Raw genomic sequence first — 18,786 nt, forward strand, 5'->3', positions numbered from 1 at the left:
ATGCAAAGGGAAAGTGAGCCAGGATCCAGCACCTTTGGGTCAGTATGGACAGCAAGATCTGGCATTTATATCTAATGAAAAGTGTGAAAGTAGCTCTAAGCAGGATGAGCTCCATCCAACAGTCTGCTTTTATTTTGGTTCTTTTTCTTTTGCAGTCGGAGTGGGTTTAAATAACAATGGGTCTGTGTAATGAAATATCTTAAAATGACCTAGAAAGGAGATTTAGCTGACCCTGTATGCTTATTCCCAGCTCCCAGAGCTGTCCCTTCCTTTCTTTGCAGAATCCTTTCATTCCTAAGGTACAGTGTGGGCAAGAATACACACGTGCACAATATGCATGCTGGCAGATTACTCAAGTGCTGGTGGTATCACAGTGTGAGATGACATTAAACAGGCCAAGGTGAAAGCAAATCAGCTCTCACTTCCTGCCCTTCCCATGCCAGCACATGGTTACTAGCCCAAGGTGCAGTGTGTCCTGGTAAGGGAATTGTTGAGGAGCAGTGTCATGCTGGCAGCAGCCATGGGAGGTCTGCTGGCATCGCCTGGATGAGCACAAGCACAGCATCACTGTTCAGCCACTGCAGAGGATCCACAGTGTCCCCAAAATATTGTGCAGGTGCACAGGTGTGTTATCTGTGTCCAATGCATTGCCTCAGCATGATCAGTGGGAAGGCAGAGTCCAAGTACCCAAGGTGGTGATGGTGGAGAAATACTGAAGCAGTGGTAGAAAGCCGTGTCCTAATTCCACCAGTGTGGCACTGGTTGTTTTTTTGCACTTCTGATATAATCTGCTGCATCAACAGGCTGCTGAATCTACCAGAGTCTTATCCAGGGAGTGTTAAGATCACAGAGGATTGAGCTGCCTTTTTGAAAGGCACAAGTCTCTAGCATTTACTGAAAACTTTCAGAAAACAACTAAAAGTCTTGAAATTTCTAGAGAAGAAAGAAACAAAAGACATGGGCATAATCGTCATATTTAATGAAGTTCATAGTAAATGTGTGTGTGTAAATATGTATTTATGTCTTTGTTAAATGGTTTCTGTTTCTCTACTTATGATTCTAGGACTCCTTAATATTAAAATTAAGAGACTATATGGTTTCACATCACCTATATTTGCAATCTCATTGTAGAAGAGAAGTATTGTGGTAGTTTCTATTTGGTGCATTTCAGGAACAAAATACCTGAATCTGGTTTATTTAGATACACCAAACATATTTAGTTGCAATGATGGAAGTTATATAATATTTTGGAATGTCACTTTGCCTGAATGGAAAATAAACAGCCCCTTGTTTTTCCCCACCTCAAAAAAACAAATAATCTGGGAATTGCTTTAAATGCTGGAAAACACCCACCAGAGGTACAAAATGTAGAAACAGAATTGTCAGCCTTCCTGAATGATTAATCCTGGATTTCAAAGAATTCATCCCAAATGATCATTTTCAGGAAACCACAACTAAATGGGAGGACAGCTTTCCATTGGCCCAGTTGAGTTTGTTTTCATCTATACTTCATGGCATCCTTTTCTCTGGTTAGCTCCATGGGAAAATTCAATGTTAAGCATTTCACTACCTGTGAAACAGGTTATGGAAAAGCAATGCAATGAAAGTTTTGTGACTTTCAGAACACATCCACTCCCAGGCCTCTCAGGTTTCCTATTTGGAAGGAAGGGAAGGACACAAGCATAGGACGCTTGAGGGCTGGACCTCCACCTCAGCTTCCTGTGTGCTCTGCACCACTGCCATGCAGCAGCAGAGCTCTGGGTTGGGTGGGGTGGTGCTACCACCCTTGCTTTGGTAAAGCCTGCAGGGATATGCCTGCAGTCCGTGCTCCAAATGGGAATAACATCACCATTTCCAACAGGTTTGTGCTTCGTTCCTCACTGTGTGTCACAGTTTTCTCTGCCAACAGCTTCATTGATCAAGGCATAAATGAAGGTAGGGAGCTGAAATTTGCTGTCTTCTCAGCACTGAGAGGATTGTTGGCTCTGCAACCTCTTAAAAGAAGGAAAAACATGAAATCACTTTGCTCCTCTTCTGCAGAGGAGTCATTAACCTCAGTAACAGGGAAGGGGGTAGATTTTTAAACCACATGCCTGGGGGGATAAGACAAGCAACTGCTCTTAATGTCAGCATTGATATGTCTGAGTAAGTTAGTCCCTTTCTGAAAACAACATAATGAGCAGAGGTTCTGACTGTGAAGTTTTAGCCCAAGTGGGTGGAGGAGAACAGGGCTTGCAAAAGAAAGGCCAGACTCAGGCCTGTTATGATAAAGGAATATCTACATGTTTACATTTATCCATGTGAATTTCAATGAATATATATGTATATATATGTGTATATATATATATGTGTGTGTGTATATATATATATACATTTACTTTTATATATATATATATGGAATATTCAGTGTGAAAAATAAAAGGCTCTTCACAAATGTTTTGGTATTGTGCTTTAAAAAATGACACTTTCCACTGCCAGTCATGACTTTAAGTCAGATTATGGCTAAAAATATTAAGGGAAGGATCACCACAGCAACAATCACATTGCTCCCCTTCTGCAGAGGAAATGGAAAAACACTCAAACTTTGCCAAACTGAATAAATTACCCAGATTATCAGAACTGTAAGGAAAGCCATATGTAAGCAACTCTGTGTGTTTTTGTGTCTGGGAGTGTGTGCAAATGTGTTAACTGGGTTGCAGCTCATTAAATACTTAAGTCAAAGGGGGCAACTCTGAAAATATGCTCAAGAGACAAAAAATTAGTGTGGTTGTCCCTTAATTGTCCAGCAGATACCATGTGAAGGGTAGAGCTCACTGCAACAGTGGGGAACTCCAGTCCAGCTGCAGGGCTGGGCTCTCCTGCCCATGGTGGCCTGGAGATGGGATGGAGCACATTGATGTTCGCTTGGTCTTGGGCCAGTGTGAAGCTGAGAAAGGGCTGCTTTGCTCCCAGAGATGCACTCTTACTCCAGTCTCATAGCTGCTTGTACTTATGTGGCATAGTTTGCTCTGCCAAAGTAAAACATGTCATTAGCCAAGGGGGGAAGAACAAGGGTGGAAGGGTGAGGGGGCAGGAGCAATATTGTCACTGCTTGAATTGAAGCACATTATGCAGGAGTCTGCACTGGAAACCTCCTCTTACCAGGCTGCCCACACTGTCAGTGAAGATAGGACAGCTTTTTTAGAGGCAGTCCAAGGACATGACTTAGAACAGTTGAAATGATGTCAAGTGCTTTGGTGAATTCATACTGCATTAAAGACTCTAAAATCATCTTGTGGAAACCCAGAGCACATGGCTTTTGAGCACTGGAAGAAAAGGCACACAGTGCAAAGGCTGTGTGTTCCCATTCTCTTGCCATCAGTATGAGCACTTATTTAGCTGTTTCTAGCTCCAGAATTAAACCCTGGATTGTTGTCTGTCCAGGGGGCTGCTGTCACTTTCTGGCTTGGATTTCTAGCTTGAAAGGATCCTCAATTATTTTTGGGATCACACATTTTAAATAAATGGTGCTTGACTGGTCTGTGTCTTTAGCCTTTTCTACTTTCCAGATTCACAGATGTTTTGCAAAGGAGGTGTGTGCTCCTGCTGAACAAACTTAAACCTACTGATAACAGACTTGCTTTTCTTTAGTCTTTTTTTATGTAGGCCAGTGCAGCTTGGGCTTGGCCAGAAGACCTAAGTGATGCCAATGATATCCTGGCCCCATTTGAAGTGTCTACTGAATGATGGGTCCAGTATACGTTGTATCTATGTCTGTTGATGCAGACTGAATTCCAGTAATGACCCATACCTGAAGATAACATGTCTGGAAAGGGGTTCCAATGGCTTGGAAGCATTGGAAGAAGCACATGGAGCTCTCTCCTGACTTGTAGGACATGCTGTTCAGGGCCCTTGTGAGCCCGTGCCAGACAGGCACATGAGCAAGCAGGAGGTTTCAGTTTGATCAGGCTGAAAAGGTAGTTGTTGAAAAACAGGAGGTAACAACAACTCCTGTTGTTACCTCCAGCTTGTAAAGAGCAGTTAATGTTGAATTTTGTTGCTCTGCAGTATTCTGCTTTTTTGGTTTTTAAGTGCAAATTTTAAAATTCTCATTTGAAGAGTCCTATGGGCCCTTGCTCTCTTTTCTGTCTTTTGATGGCTGCCACCTTGCTGTGCCCACTGTGGCTCCAGGGCCTTGCCACATGGCATGGGTTTTGTGCTGGTTGGTGGTGATACTGAGCCATTGCAGTGGGGAAAAGCTAACAGAGGCAGCTGGAGATAATGAATCCTACATCACCCAGGATCAAGGACAGGAATCCCTGAGCTCAGAGGTTTTTCATGGGGGTCTGGTGCAATCTTGATATGTGAGTGACTGGAAGGGATGAAAGCACATCTGGATGGGCTAAGGAATGCATAAGCACTGGAATTCTAATACTTAATTCAATGCTTGTGCATTAGTTGGTTTGGTTTATTGGTAGTTTTTTTTTCCCCATCTCTTTTTAAGATTTGCTATTTTTCTGGATAAGAAAAGATGAGTGGTACATATGGTTAGATGTATGTTATTGTGTGTGGAACCTTTAAAACAAAAGTGTTCCCCAGACAGTGGTCTAGAAGTAAATGCTATGCATCAATGCAAGATAGCCCTTACAGTGAGTTACACTCTTGTTTGTTTCCCCTGTAGATGTTATTTCTCTCCTTGCTAGTTTGATTTAATTTGAAACAAAAACTATTCCGGCTGTAGGCAATTTTCATCTAGGCATTCAGGAAATGGAACAGGATTAGATCTACAGAAAATACAACTGCAGAAGTCCTGCCAGAACAGCGTGTTGCTTCCTCCACCATCCTGTCAAAGTCACATCTGATGAGGATGAATAATCTGTACCACCCTGACCTACCTGTTAGGAGGACGGATTCTGAACTGGATGATTATGGATACTGATTTTCTTTCCTCTTCAAAATTACTGTCTCCAAACTAAGGTCTGTATGTTATAACCAACACTCCAGTAGTCTAGAAAGCTGAAACTATTCCAAGCTGTAAAACTCATATCTGAGTTCCTGATAATGAGATAATATGCTAGAAGACACAAATTTCTTCCATCCAGATTTATGGGATGAAAGCCTCAAATATGAGGGATTTATCTAAAGCACCTGTGGGTCTTGCCTGCATTATAGTTTGGGAATAACAGGCTTGGTGGCCTCTAAGCTGAACTCAGCCTCATGGAGTGCCTTTCTGGGGACTGGTTTATTCTGTTTGTTGTACCTTCCTGTCAAATGTGATGGGAAATCAGTGATGAACAGGAGGTCTCTAATCTCCATGGATACTTGTCTCTGCATAGTGTCAAAATCTGAGTTGGCTGTTAATTTTCTCATATTTTGCATATGACTAATTTATTTAGGAAGGGAGGGAAAGGAAGGAGATTATTTGAGATTGAAATAAAAAATGAGAGAAAGAAAATTTGGCAGTGGTTCTCAATTGTAGCTGCTGGGAAGCCTCCAGAAGCCTGTCCCATACCTGCATCTCCCAAGCCTGTTGTCAGCTCTCAAGCTTTGTTCTGTGCTCAGAGCAGGGTCTCAAAGGAACACAGCTGCTGCAGCTGCTTGCAGACCAAAAGGTGACCTTTCGATCAGCTGAGCCATGATGCATTATTTAGTGCATTCCTGGCTAAAATGGAAATGAAATATTTTTGTTAGCACAAAGATTTGTTTGTCCTTTCACTTTGATGCATCCTTTTTGCATCACACAATAGTGTGGTGTGCACACCACTCCTTGGGGTTTCTTCTGGGCAAAGTTGGTAAGACTTTGAAAAAACACTGACTGTTTACTAGAAGGACCCTACTAGCCAGATGTAATAGATTTCAGTTTAGAGGTACTGAGTTTGCAAAAAAACAACTTCTATTTAAATAATGTAGAAGAGTGAAATCTTCCTGGTGAAGTGCATGTCTTTAGACTATCAGCTGATACTGGTAAGTACCATAACCAGCTGTCACTTCAGCATGAAGTGTTTTGCTACTTCCAATTAATCAAGAGTTTCTTGGAAGTTGCCATATCAGGGCATTCATTACAGGGATGTTTAATGAGTAGAATATTTGTCATTTGCATAGAGAGAGGCTTTCAGCAGTGATCCCAGTGATCTGTGATAGTCAGGTACTTAGGCACTCTGTGTATCTGTTGGGTGAAGGAGGGGAAGCAGATGGGACCAATTTTTCACAATGTCTGACATTAAATTTCCTATATGGTCTTCCAAACAGAGATTCAAAGAGGCTGGAACCTACCTCTCCTGCTGACTGTGAATGAAAACTGCAGTATATTCAGCTACAAGTCCATATGCTCTTTAACTTTTTTTTTTTTTATTCTATCTAAGAGTGTTTTTCCTTTGAAGTTTCCAGCACCATTTATGAAGGCTCAAAAGGAGTATTATTCATATGTTTCAGATGAGGAAAGCTGAACTGTCAAAGTAACATCTGACTTGAGAGTAGCCAGTATTCTCCAAGGCATCAGCATTTAAGAGGACCTGAGAAAAGATCCTGTGCCTACCAGGAAATTTCACTGATCTCATCAAGCCACAAAACTCAAGAAGGAGGAAAAATCTGCACAAATTAAGAAGTGCCCAGCAGATCTGCTTCTATGGGATTATTTTTAGCAGTAAAAGAATAGATGTTGTAAGATAAGTGAAGAGGGATTCCATAAATAGCTGCATTTCAATTGCCTGTTTGACATAATCTTAATTGTTACAACAAACGGCACAAAATGACAAAAATGAATACTTTTCTACTCAGAAGATAAACTGTTTTTAAATAGAAAGGAATGAAACCTAGGTCTATCATTTTTAGAACCCCAGTGAACTAAAATGGACATGACTGGAGAAGCAGAGACACCTGAGCAGCTTTGAAGACATTTCTCTGGCATGTTCTCACTGACTCCGAGACCTATTTCCAACCACAGTGTCTGCTCATCCTAGTGCAGCATCCTTCAAACCTACCTTCCCCAAAGGATTCAGCAGACATGGTTGAGAAAAGAGCTAAGCACAAGCTGGTAAGCACTCACTGCAGGGACTTCTAACTAATGTGGGATTTAGTCAAACAGTAAAGTACAAGCTTCTACTATGACTCATATGGTGTAAAACTAGTGCTAAGTATTGTACATAATTAAGACAGCATTATTACAGTGAGATGGCACTTCTTTTTTTGGTATGGTTAAAGTCATGAAAAGGTGTAATGTTTGCAGCCTTCAGAGCTGTGAAGATGAGGAGTTCTGATAGGAGTTCATTCTAAAAGATATCATGGCTACAGTGAGTTTAGATCAAATTTTGCATTACTGCTGAAGCTTTGCATGCATATTTCTGTTGCCTTTGTGAAAAGCTCTGGTATTTGTGAGAATAAACATGACCTTAGACTTATGTTCATTAGATAACACTTGCAACACTGGCCTCTCTACACATTCCAAGGGTTTTCATAATTTTTAAACCCATAAATCAAGTAATTTTTTTTGAGATAGAGTTTTAAAAGAGACCTTAATGGTTTTTCAAGTAACAGGCACAAGAAATTATATTTGCCATTGAATGCAAGAGAAAATGTAATGTCAGTGAGCTAGAGGTTCAAGATTTGAGCACTGACTGTCAGCAGGTACAGAAGTATTAGTAAGACATTGTCACTACCAATGGGAAAAGTTGAAAAATTTGCTTACTTGTCCCAACTTTTTCCTTCAGAGATCCACAAATCAACTTTGCTTTTAGTGAATGCATGATCTTGGTAAAAATTTATTGTGGTATAATGCAAAGAAATTCAGCTTATTGGTCCTTCTCAACCCATTTGTTCAAGTTACTTGATTCTCATTATCCTGTACTAGAAACGGCTATGGTGTTATGATTTTCTTTCTGTTCATTGATTACCTGTCTGACTTGCAAGAGAGAGGTGGTAAAGCAGACTGCAAGATGGTGACATGGACCATTTTAAGGGACAGGACTTTAAAAGAATTCATTTCCACCTATGTATTCCAATGGATGCCTTTGTAGTATGTTTATGCTCTCACTGGAAAATCTATTGGCTACTTATTCAACCTAACTTTAACATCACTTTTCTTATAGTTTCCTCACATGCTTTTTATGCTGTGTGTCATGCACATCTCTAAGGAATTATTTGTGTAAGTTACAGGATCTACAGAGCCTCAGGAGGAATCCCAGGCAAACAATGCTCTTGGGTGAAGACATCTCAACAACAGCCAGTGAGCCCTTTCTTTTTGTGTCTATAATATTTTACAAGTCTGAAGATTCTGAATTCCAAGGGTTTTTCTGAAAAAACGATCATTTAATGTAAAAGATACATCAATTCCTGTTTTGTTTGCACTGATGCTTTCTGGATGAGTTTCCAATCTATTAGTGAAGCAGTAAATGCTCCCCCAGCAACCAATCATTGATGTTTTGAAAGCAAATCAAAAGCAGTGCAAGACTGTTGAAGAAAAGGGCTTGAAAGGAAAAGAGTGAAAGATCATACCATTCCTATGGTAGCTGCAAAAGTCTGTGAAGATTACAGCTGAGAGAGGGATGGTCCAGAGACCAGAGAGAGACCAAGGACAAGATATCTGCCTGCAGAGTTTTGTCCTTACATGCCTTCTTGCAGGCTCACAGCCTAAACAGCACAACTAAAACTCTGTAGGGCTGATCTGTTAGGGGCACACTGCCAGAGGTGGAATTTTGTGAGAGGAAGGATAAGCTACGAAAGGAGAGAGCACCTCTTGACCATGGTTTTTACCTTGGACTTTACCAGCTCTGACAGGATTTATAGAGAGTCTGGACATGTAACAGAAAAACTGTGCATGCCTGTTCTTTGTAACATAGGGTTTTCACTTGATCTGAGGGGCCAGGGACCTTGCTGTGGGTGCATGCTAGAGTTGCAGTCCTGATGCACTCCCAGCTGCTCTGACTTATCTTTATTCCAACCACAAGCTCACTACAAGCCCAAAGGGAAAAGTATTTGTATTCCACTGTGCACGTTGACAGTAATTTTGTGGATGCAGCACAACACTGTAGAAAGAGACAGGTATATGGAGCATTTAGAAGGCAATAATTTCTTCTAACTTTTTTATTTATTTATTATTTTTAGCCACACTCCAAACATTATAGTGGGAATAGCAAAGGAAAGAACTTGCAGACTTCACAAAAATCAAAGCCTGCAGCTTGTCCTGGATGGGTTTATTTGGCACACATCTGTGATTATGAAATGAATTTTGAATTGCTTTTGAACTTCTTCTGGATAATGATTCATCCTTTCGATTTCCCTTTTCCCTCCAGAACATCCGCCATTAACAAACCAACTAGTTGCAATGTTTTACAATCCACATTTGAACTAATTTCTCAAAAGATTGAACATTTCCTTGAATAAACAATTACTCAGATCATTTGCACAGAGATAAGGTCAGTCTTGGGACTGAAAAATGAATCAACACCCCTCTCTGGCAACTGTCTTTGAAATAGTCATAAAGCAATTGCAGTCAGAACATGTTAAACTGCAACTTCATGTTGCAGAAATGCTACATCAACAGGCAGCTTAAGTGTTTCTGTACAAACAGATATTTTACAGCCTTGGTTTGGTTGAGTGGAGCCCATTACAGACTTTAGGCACATGCCTGAAGATGGAATTACACGACTGAAGTTAAGATGTGCTTAAGCGTTTTGTTGTGTTTGGCCTACATGCTACATCTGTGTTTGTATTACAAAGAAAAGCTGTTCTACAAGACATTCAGGCATTATAAAAATGTATTTTTGTTCTGAACTGGAACAGGAAGTTTTATCTTTTAATGAAATTTAGGAGATCTTTAATTCCAGAAATCTTGTAATTGAGTGTACTTAAAACATTGTGTGTCAGTAATGTTGAAATTATTTGAGACATTAAGATTGAAATATTGCCTGTCCACATATGTTACTTAATTAATTAGAAGCAACTGTTAACTAAGCATGCTGGGATTGCCTGGGTTGTGTATTACCGCCCCCTGGATACGGAAAAGAGCTGTGGTCTGGTCTAGCTTCTTGGCTGAGATGCAATGTTCTGTGAACATGCTTCTCAGCTGAGCAGTAAAACAAGGACGTTCATCTGTGCACAAAGTAGACTTGGACCTACTAAACCCCGCTCAGTCCAACTGGATTTAGGTAGGGACATCTCAAGTGTCTTGTACCAGGTCTTTGCTGCAAGTGCTTCAGAAATGCAGGACACAGACCCTGTACTTCTGCTTTTAGGTGGTTTGCGTTTTCCTTGGCTTGTTGGTTCTGCCTTTGATGTATCCAAGATAAATTCATACTGTCCAGGAACCATGGTAGTTTTGGCACAGCACCATCATTTTCATCTGATGCTGTACATGATAACTGAGCCTCTCTGGAGCTGAGGGCTGCAGCCCTGCAGCAGCCAGCCAGGGTGCAGAACTAAGCTGCAGCTACCTAAAGTCAAGCTGGGTCTTTGCAGGAGCTTTAATGTTACCTTCAAGCCTGTTCTGCCATGGACATCTCACTAGCTGAGGACTACAGTCTGGCTTTAAACTTAAAAGCTAAAATTTGCAAATTAAGCATGTTTTGGTAACTTCTTGCGAATTATATTCCCATAATCAGTAGTCATTTTCTTGAAAAAGTTTCAGTATTGTGGAATCAGCCTTCACTATAAAGACACTCATGCACTGGGAGGAATTCAAGCAGCTCTGTGAGTATATAGCAAGAATGATAGACAAGGTCTTACCAGACTGAATATATTGCTTGTTCTACCTGTGTCTAGATATAGTGGTTGTTCAAAAGGGAGTAGATATCTGGAAAAAGGCTATGAATGGGAATGATACTCTGTTCCTTTCTGTTTCCCCTGCTCTTCAAGTTACAATCTCTTATCTCAGCCTCATTGCCTGATAGATCAGGTAGGGTTGATCCCCAAGCCAAGGGCTTATTTGGGTAGGTGGGCTTAAGAAACAATTGCTTTAGAGAGGAAACTTTCTGTGGTCAAGGCATATGGCACCTGTGGTCAACTTTATTCAGACAAATGTTTCATCTCAAATGGCCTTTCCTGTATAAGTCTCCGGGTAGTTATGGCTTTGCTTGGATTCCTGCCCTTTTCTTTTGGGGTTGAAATAAATATCTGAGGTTCACAGTCTTTGTATCCCTATCAGCTTCTGGGTCAGCTGGCCAGCAGAGAGGTTGTCTAATCCCATTTTTGAGATATTTTCTTTCATCTTTTAAGGCCTCAACTACAGCAAAACATAAATTTAGTTGGAGACTGTGAATATTGACCCTTATGACAACTCCCTCTGCCCTTGCTTGGCTCCTCTCTTACTCTTCCTGTAAGAAACTAGGGAAGTTTCTAGTATCCAACAACAGCATTCTTTGGATTTAGATGTGAATAAGAATAGGAGTGGGAATCTGGATTCTATGTTCATAATAATTATTATTATATTATATTATATTATATTATATTATATTATATTATATTATATTATATTATATTATATTATATTATATTATATTATATTATATTATATTATATTATATTATATTATATTATATTATATTATATTATATTATATCATATCATATCATATCATATCATATCAATTTTGCTGAAGTTACTACATGGTATGGTTATATTTCTGTTTGAAGAAACAGAACAGCTTCACAAATGAGTATAAAAAGATGTATGTGTTTCCCCAAGCTTGTATGTGCTTTACTGTAATCTGACACTTACTGTAAGAAATACATATTATATAATTGGCAGTGGCAGACACATATTCTGATAGAAAAAAACATGGATTGAATGATACACTATGTATCACTGATAGTGACTTGCAGCCGTATTTACATAAAAGTAAAGAATAATTTAGCACTTGAAAGTCAGGCCTCAAAACCAAAATAAAATGTTTTTCTGTTTCTGTACCTAGCCTTGGATATATCTGCCCTCACTGCAGACATCAGCAGTGTAGACACATATGGCAAAACCCATCACCCCAAGCTCCCTTTGCAGTCAATACAGGGAGCAGGCACTTTTAGGCCATGATTCATCTGACCTATTTACATGTCTGCTGTAGGAGGAGATGAATCACTGCCTAGACTAGATCTGTGCGGAGGATAAAGGGAGCCTAAGATGGCCAGCACAGATGTAGATGCTTGTAAAGATCTACAGTTTGAATTTAGGCTTTCAGTTTGGAACAACAATTTTCCAGAGAAGAGTAAAATTTCCTAAGCCATGTTTTCTAGCAGAATATGTGTATGAATATATACATCTATGGTATCTTTCTTCCTGCAACAGAAACATTTTCAACAATATCTTTTGAACACTGGTCCTATATCCCCTTCCAAATGTCCTACCATCTGAAGAGCTGCCATTTTATCTCTGCCTCTGCCCCTCTTTCACACATACAGACATGTGTACACATACCATGTTTCAGAGCTGGGCCTTCTGAGTTTTCAGCATTAACTTAAAATATATTCCTCTGTGTGTGGTAACTAGGGCTGCTGTTACACACAGACAGATATTATAACTGGGTTTGTTTTTTTAAAAAATCCAAAGCAAAATATGCAAACAAAAACACCAAATGAAGATTTCTGAAATTTCCTTCTGTTTAAAAATAACATTTTTATTAGGTGTTTTTTTGTTTTTTTTTTTTGTTGTTTTTTTTTTTTTTTTCTTCTAGGATCTGCTCTACTCTGCCTGCAGCCTTGGTAAGGCACAGCATCACAGGAAGAGGAACGCGAATTCCTGTGAGACAAGTATTGGTGCAGAGGAGGGGGGAAGACAAGACTTGATAATATAAGGAAGAGTGCAGGTTCCTAAGTAAAGCTGTGAGACAACAAGAGAGAGGCACAGTTGTGTTATTATGCATAGAAGGCCAGAGTTGAGAGTCTAGTTTTCTTGAGGGTGATGTCCTGGCAAGTACTCTGGTGTACATGCTGTAGTATAATGTTCCAGTGCATCCATACATCCATCTATGCTGCAAATGGCACGGGAGTGAGATTTTAATAAAAGAAGAAGAAATGAAACCACCCTGTTGGAGAGCTTTACAATGCTCAGCTGCTCCTGAGGAGTGCTTGGTGTAGCTACAACAGGCAAAACATCCCTCCCATCTAGTCACTGGCACACAGCACAGCAACCCATTTATGTGAACACCTGGTTGATCAGTTTGCCTATGACAGATCTTGGCACACCCTCTCCTCTGGCTGTAAAGCTTTACTGACTTGTGTGTTTTTTCCCTCCACAAACTCTTGTCTGGCATGGGAGGACTTGGAACAGAACAACTCTGGCTCTGGCAACAACAGGAAAGTACATTTTAGATAACCCTTTATGGTGCAAGCTTTGCAGCCATTTAAGGGCTTTTCTGTGGGGTTGGAGAGGAAGGGCTGTCCATTGTCCAAAGTCTATTGCTGTGGGAAGGGTGCCTGTGGCTGCAAAGGTCTCTGGCAAAGGCCACAAGCATCTGAAGGCTGCTCTGAGAAATGGATATGGGCTCACAGTTCCCCACAGGGTGCTGTGCAGAAGTGAGCACTCTTCCAGCGGTCATCCCAGTGCATCATTCATTAAACATAACGCCCTACAGGAAAATCAAGGCTTTGTGTTTTCCATACCCCCTCCTGCATCAGCCCTGACGTCAGTAGGTTGGAACCACGGAAGTGAAATTAAGGCCAGTGCAGTCTAATAGGCGAGGGATAGCAAATGCTAAGAAGTCAAGGTGATGAGAAAATACCTGCCATCTGGAGCTGTCATAAGCATGAATTTACATCTCTCCCCACAAAATGAATAAATCACAGCCTGCAAAACATTACTCTCCCTGGATGCAAAGTCCCACTCCTACCGCTGCCACCAAAAATTTTAGCCTCCCCACTTTCTGCGTGGTCGGTGGCTTCTGCTGAAAGCCCCAGGGTGACGTGCCTGGGCAGGGAGAGGCATCTGCAAGCGCTGCCTGCTCAGGCGTGGTGGCTGGAGCGCAGGGAGCTCTGCTGCAGCCGCTCGCTCCAGCCCTGGCTCTGACGGAAAGTTTTCCTCCTGGCTCTGACAGCACTGCAGCCACTTGGGGAAGCACATGACTTCCTTGGGAGACGGTGTTTCTTGTTTGTGTTGCAGGCCTCCAGCAGGCATGGCACCGAGGCAATATTTATATCAGTTTTTGTAACATCATCACAGCAGCTGTAATTTTGGGAACTGAAGTGCTGGCTGGAAGTGGGAGAGAGAGGCACAAAGCACAACACGCCACATAGAAATGTGGATGCAAGGGGGAAAGAAAAAGAAAAAAAAAGGCAAGAAATTGGCAACCTGCCTCCTCCCCCAGAAAGCTCATTGTGTTCCCCAGTGCCAGGGGTGCTGCTTGCCCTCCAGATGGTTACCACGGGGCCCATCTGTGCAAAACCAAGTCAATGGCAATTACAACTCAGGATGTGTGTGATGGGATCAGATCTGTTCCCTCAGGGTGCTTGCACTCCTGGGGGAGCAGGACAGGGGAAGGGGAGTCCTCCAGCCAGGTGGCTTTCTGTGCTACAAACCAAAGAGTATTCAGCAGTCTTCTCCTACCCTTCAGCTGTGAGAAAGCACAGTGCAACACTTGTGTGCAGGTAACCAGTCTGCCCCCCAAAACTGCTGCAGCCCCATGCTGTGCCTTGGCAGCCAGCCCTAGCAAGCTCCTTATCCCACCTACTGGTGCAGTCATGCTGCTTCCAGGTGCCCAGCTCGGATCTCTGACCCACACTCTGCATGTGTCCTGACCTCTGTGGAACTACCATGCTGTGGCTGGGAAATCCCCAGGGAGGTAGGATAGGAGTCCTGTCTTCCAGATGATTTACTTGCTGCTTCCCATGGGAGGTATTCTCTCCTTTTCTGCCCCCTGGCTTGATTTCAGTGGTGTTTAGCCATTGGAGGTTTGAGAATTCTCTGGTGCTGTGGGGCTGGAGGTCACAGCTGCCTGAAAGACAGTAGAGTTTTCTTCACTGTGTCTCCTTGTTTCTTCATCTGCCCTGCAGATGCAGAGGCAAGTGAGTGCCCTTGGTGAGTGCCATGTGTGCAAGAGGGGCTCTCCACTGCCCATGCATGTTCTCAGTAGGTGGTTTCTACCTCTACTGCCAAACAGGAGCAGCTGGCAGAACACAGGCTTGAATTCTTACCTGTGCATTGCTTTTTCTCTCTGTAACTCCACTGGCCTCTTGAGTTATGTCTGACAGAGGAGGTGTCACAGTGTCTCCAGTTGCCCTAAAGCTCGATGAAACTGAAGAAAGTCAACATGAAGCTAAAAAGCTCCCACAAGGTGCAGCCCCAGACCTGTCAAGTGATGCACATTTCAGCATGGGCAAGAGCTGAAGGTCATTTGACCCAAATATAGCTGTGTGGTGCAAAACACCTTCATTGTCCTGGACAGCACAAGGTCTCTAGAAAAAGCTGGACTGCCAATGAACTCTCCAGTTCATGTGTCCTGCAGCCCTCTGAAAGGACTGCTGTGAGGACCTAGCAGGGATACCATCACTGTGTCTGCCTGGGAGGACTCCTGAAAACCAGCACCTGAAGCTGCATCACAGGCTCCCTGAGGCAGAGACACCACCAAAGTCTGGCAAGGGGGTAAGCATGGCTTCTTAGACTGTGTGCCTCAGAAAATCCCCTTCAGTCTCCCATTTCATATGCTCTTGTGCCATAAGTACTCCTTCTTGGTCTCAAAAAGAACTGAAACTTCAATGGCCAAGTTGTTTCCTTAGCACAAACACCCTGAAATGCTCCTGGTGAGCAGAGCTGGGGTAAGAAAGGCTGGGAGGGGAGGGAGGAAGAAAAGACATGCCAGCTGTGGTGGCAGATCATCCGAGGTGGCGCTGGGAGGGCTTGGCAACCCTTTCAGCATTGTCCTATTGCAACAGGAAGGAGGAGGATATACAGAGATTATTTAAAAGCCCCCAACATTTTCCCTGCTTCTATTGCACTGCAGAAATTCTGCAAGGGAGAAGGGAAAAAAAGACTATCTGAAAAGAAGGTACCCTTGATAACTGAAAAAAAACTTCCTTTTAGAGCTTACTTCTATTAAATAATTGCTACGTTTTAAATTGCTGTTTTCAGGGGCTTTGGGAAGAAGTTTTCTTCTCAGTCATTAATATTTTCTTAGAAGGGCTACATGGCTTTTTCACTGCTACATGCTTACACTGAAATAGATGTGAAAGCAGTTTTCAGTAGCTCAAAAAGAAGTCTCTGATCAGCCTACATCTAAGATTTCCCTTAAGGACATTAGTGGGAAAGAAATAAGTGGATAAGAGCTTTTTTCTTTTCCTTTATTCCCCTTTACCCCCTTCTCTCTTCCCCCCTCCCCCTCTTTTTCTCAAAAGTGGATTGTCTGGGTGCAGGAGTTAGCTCTGTAGATATTGGGTGTTTCTGTGCATAGGGACAAAAATACAGTTCTCCACTTATCCACAGGCTGTTGCAGGCTGTAATATTTGGCTTGATTGCAGTATGACTTATAATGTCATTTTTATTAGGGAGAGGTAGTGTGTGATGCACTTTCTGAAAATATAATTTGCTATTTTGGATTCAATGATGCTTTTATGGAGGAATGAGAGAGTGAAAGATTTTCCAGTTCTTTTACCTGAAACTTCCTAATGTTTTTAGTGCCCTGCTTCTCCTAGACAAATACTTCTGTGTTAGACTTCCCTCTCCTTCTCCCGCCCCCTCCTTCTTCTCTTATTCATGTGTTTTGATGAACACAAAATGCCTTCCAATCCTTAGAGAGCTGTACTTATCATTAGACTGATGTTTTCTGCCTCTCAGGTTTTATTTATGTAAGTCTAAAAATGTGTAGCTCACTGGCACCCCACATTGCTTTTGGCTTCTCCCATCTCGCACGTGCCATGCTAGCTCATGTTTGCTTTTTCCTTGAGCTCTCTCTTTCATGCTATTACAACTTTTTTTAGCAGAGGATGTCTGAAACAACGAGCACCAACGAGGAGAATAAACTTCCTTTGAATGGGAGAAGAGCCATCCCACCAAACTACTCCAATGATGAAGAAAATGAGGTTCCTGAGATGGAAGCTTTTGGAGTGATACCCAGAGGATTTAATCCCAGAGGTACAGTGTACAATTAAGCTGTAAATCTATTTTTACAACTTCCATACTCTTAGCACAGGTCTGTGAACTAAACCCAAACCACTTTTTCCTTACATATTTCCAATTCAGACAGTTTTTCTTGCTGTTCATGGGAAAATTTACTGAAACCACCTGTGTGTATGGAAGTGTTGGCATGGGTTATGGGTATGGAAAGTGAGGAGTAACGAAGCTGGGTGATCACTTATCAGCTTGAACTGTGGGACTGGTTAAAAAAAGGCAAGAATGGGTTTTTTCCAGTTTGATCACAATCACAGAATCACTTAAGAACCTACTGGCTTCAGGCATGTCTGTGGCAGCATTGGAGTGTAGGGCCAGAAGGAGTCTGTTCTCTTAATGACCTGTTTCATTTATATGGCCTTAATCTGCCTGTGAAGCTGCTGAAAAATGTTGTCTGGCAGGGAAAACTTTTGCTATATATGTTCAGTTCAGTCGCAAAAAATAACATGAGACTAAAAGATGTACCCATATGATTTTTTATTCTCCTGTGAAGAATGTTTCAATCTTTTGGCTGGGGAAACAAAACAATATCATGATAGAGAATAGACAAATGAAAGTATGTTCCCAGTGTTGGCTCTTTGGAGTCAGCCAGAAATAAAAAATATGCAAGATCTGTTTTAAAAGAAAACAGGATTAAATTCTGAATGTCTCATTAATGAAATTATGTTAAATTTTTTGCCTATTTGAATTGAACAGCAGAAGTTGTTGAATGTGGCAGCTCAGGGTAGCTGGATGTAATACTACTTAATGCTCATAGGGGACTTTTCATCCAGAGTTGAAGGAGTGCTTAATAAATGTGGACAAGAATTAATTACTGAATTTCACACATTGGGAAACAGGCAAAGAGATTTTAAGTGACAAGTAGCAAAGCATTATTTCTGTAATCCTAATCATGTGCCTTAACCACACTCCCCTCCCCACACACCCCTCCCTACCCCCATCTTGATACACACACATTTCCTTTCGAAGCATTTATTTTTAAAAAAATGCCTGAGCAAACCAACTGGCATGTTAAGACTGCAGAAATTTTGCTTGAACCTAATTCTGACAACACTGTAGCTCTGGGGCAACTGTGTGTGTTTAAATTGTCAAACGCAATGCAGCGCAGGTCCCAGCTAGACACAGTTTCAAACCCAACCCTCTCACAGAAACTGGAGATGTATTACTGTGGGATACCTTAGAAGGAATGCAGCCTGTAGCTAAAGCCCACCAGTACCAAGAGAAAGATTCCTGTGGCTTTTTGATGTGCTTCACATCAGGCTCTGAATGAAGTGTGGTGCCTGTGGGCGGCAGCCTCCTGCTTTTCAGAAACACAGTGGAAACTTAGGAATGCTGGGTCAAGTGAGTTGAGGCTGGAGCCCAACATGTCCTTAAGGTGATGCTCTTGTTGAGAAGAACATCCCTTGTCCAAAACAAGAGTTTGTGGCCATTGGGTAAACCTGACTATGGCACTGGTATGGCTGAAAAATAAATCTGTGCATTACAGCAGAACTCTTTGTACAGCTGCATCACCTCTGCTGTGCAATTCTCTCCAATGCCTGTAGCCAAAATACGCAAGGGGTGACCTGAGGGGTCCCTGAAGGGACTGCAGCAGTGTTTCTGTTTTGGTGCACATCAGCTGTGATCTAAGCCTGTGGCACCAGCTGATACAAGTGTGGTCTCTGGACATACTGCTTGGGGCAGGGTGCTTAAGTCACCTGTCACAGCATGTTAAATGTTTCTTGCCCC

The 18,786-nt window shown here is 41.9% G+C and overlaps 1 protein-coding gene and 1 long non-coding RNA gene across 9 annotated transcripts in view; both read left to right on the forward strand.

The window, feature by feature from the left end:
- Positions 1–6,591, forward strand: part of LOC134420844 (uncharacterized) — a 155,238-nt gene extending 148,647 nt beyond the window's left edge. For 2 of the 3 annotated variants that reach the window (XR_010028430.1, XR_010028429.1), the window contains 3 exons: positions 1,862–1,935; positions 4,721–4,956; positions 6,412–6,591. This is a non-coding gene — a long non-coding RNA (uncharacterized LOC134420844). The remainder of the gene's footprint in view (positions 1–1,861; positions 1,936–4,720; positions 4,957–6,411) is intronic. The other variant, XR_010028431.1, reaches the window with a different exon arrangement.
- Positions 6,592–6,686: 95 nt separating this feature from the next.
- Positions 6,687–18,786, forward strand: part of F13A1 (coagulation factor XIII A chain) — a 68,375-nt gene continuing 56,275 nt past the window's right edge. Inside the window, exons 1-4 of one of the 6 annotated variants that reach the window (XM_063161210.1) lie at positions 6,687–7,012; positions 8,125–8,200; positions 12,635–15,537; positions 16,869–17,022. In XM_063161210.1, coding sequence (XP_063017280.1) covers positions 16,875–17,022 — 148 coding nt within the window. In that variant the 5' untranslated portion in view covers positions 6,687–7,012; positions 8,125–8,200; positions 12,635–15,537; positions 16,869–16,874. Of the gene's footprint in view, positions 7,013–8,124; positions 8,201–12,634; positions 15,538–15,832; positions 15,941–16,679; positions 16,737–16,868; positions 17,023–18,786 lie in introns of those variants that run through there. The other 5 variants (XM_063161201.1, XM_063161217.1, XM_063161192.1 and 2 more) reach the window with 5 other exon arrangements.

This window comes from Melospiza melodia, chromosome 1 (assembly GCF_035770615.1).
Source record: "Melospiza melodia melodia isolate bMelMel2 chromosome 1, bMelMel2.pri, whole genome shotgun sequence".
Lineage (NCBI taxonomy): Eukaryota > Metazoa > Chordata > Aves > Passeriformes > Passerellidae > Melospiza > Melospiza melodia.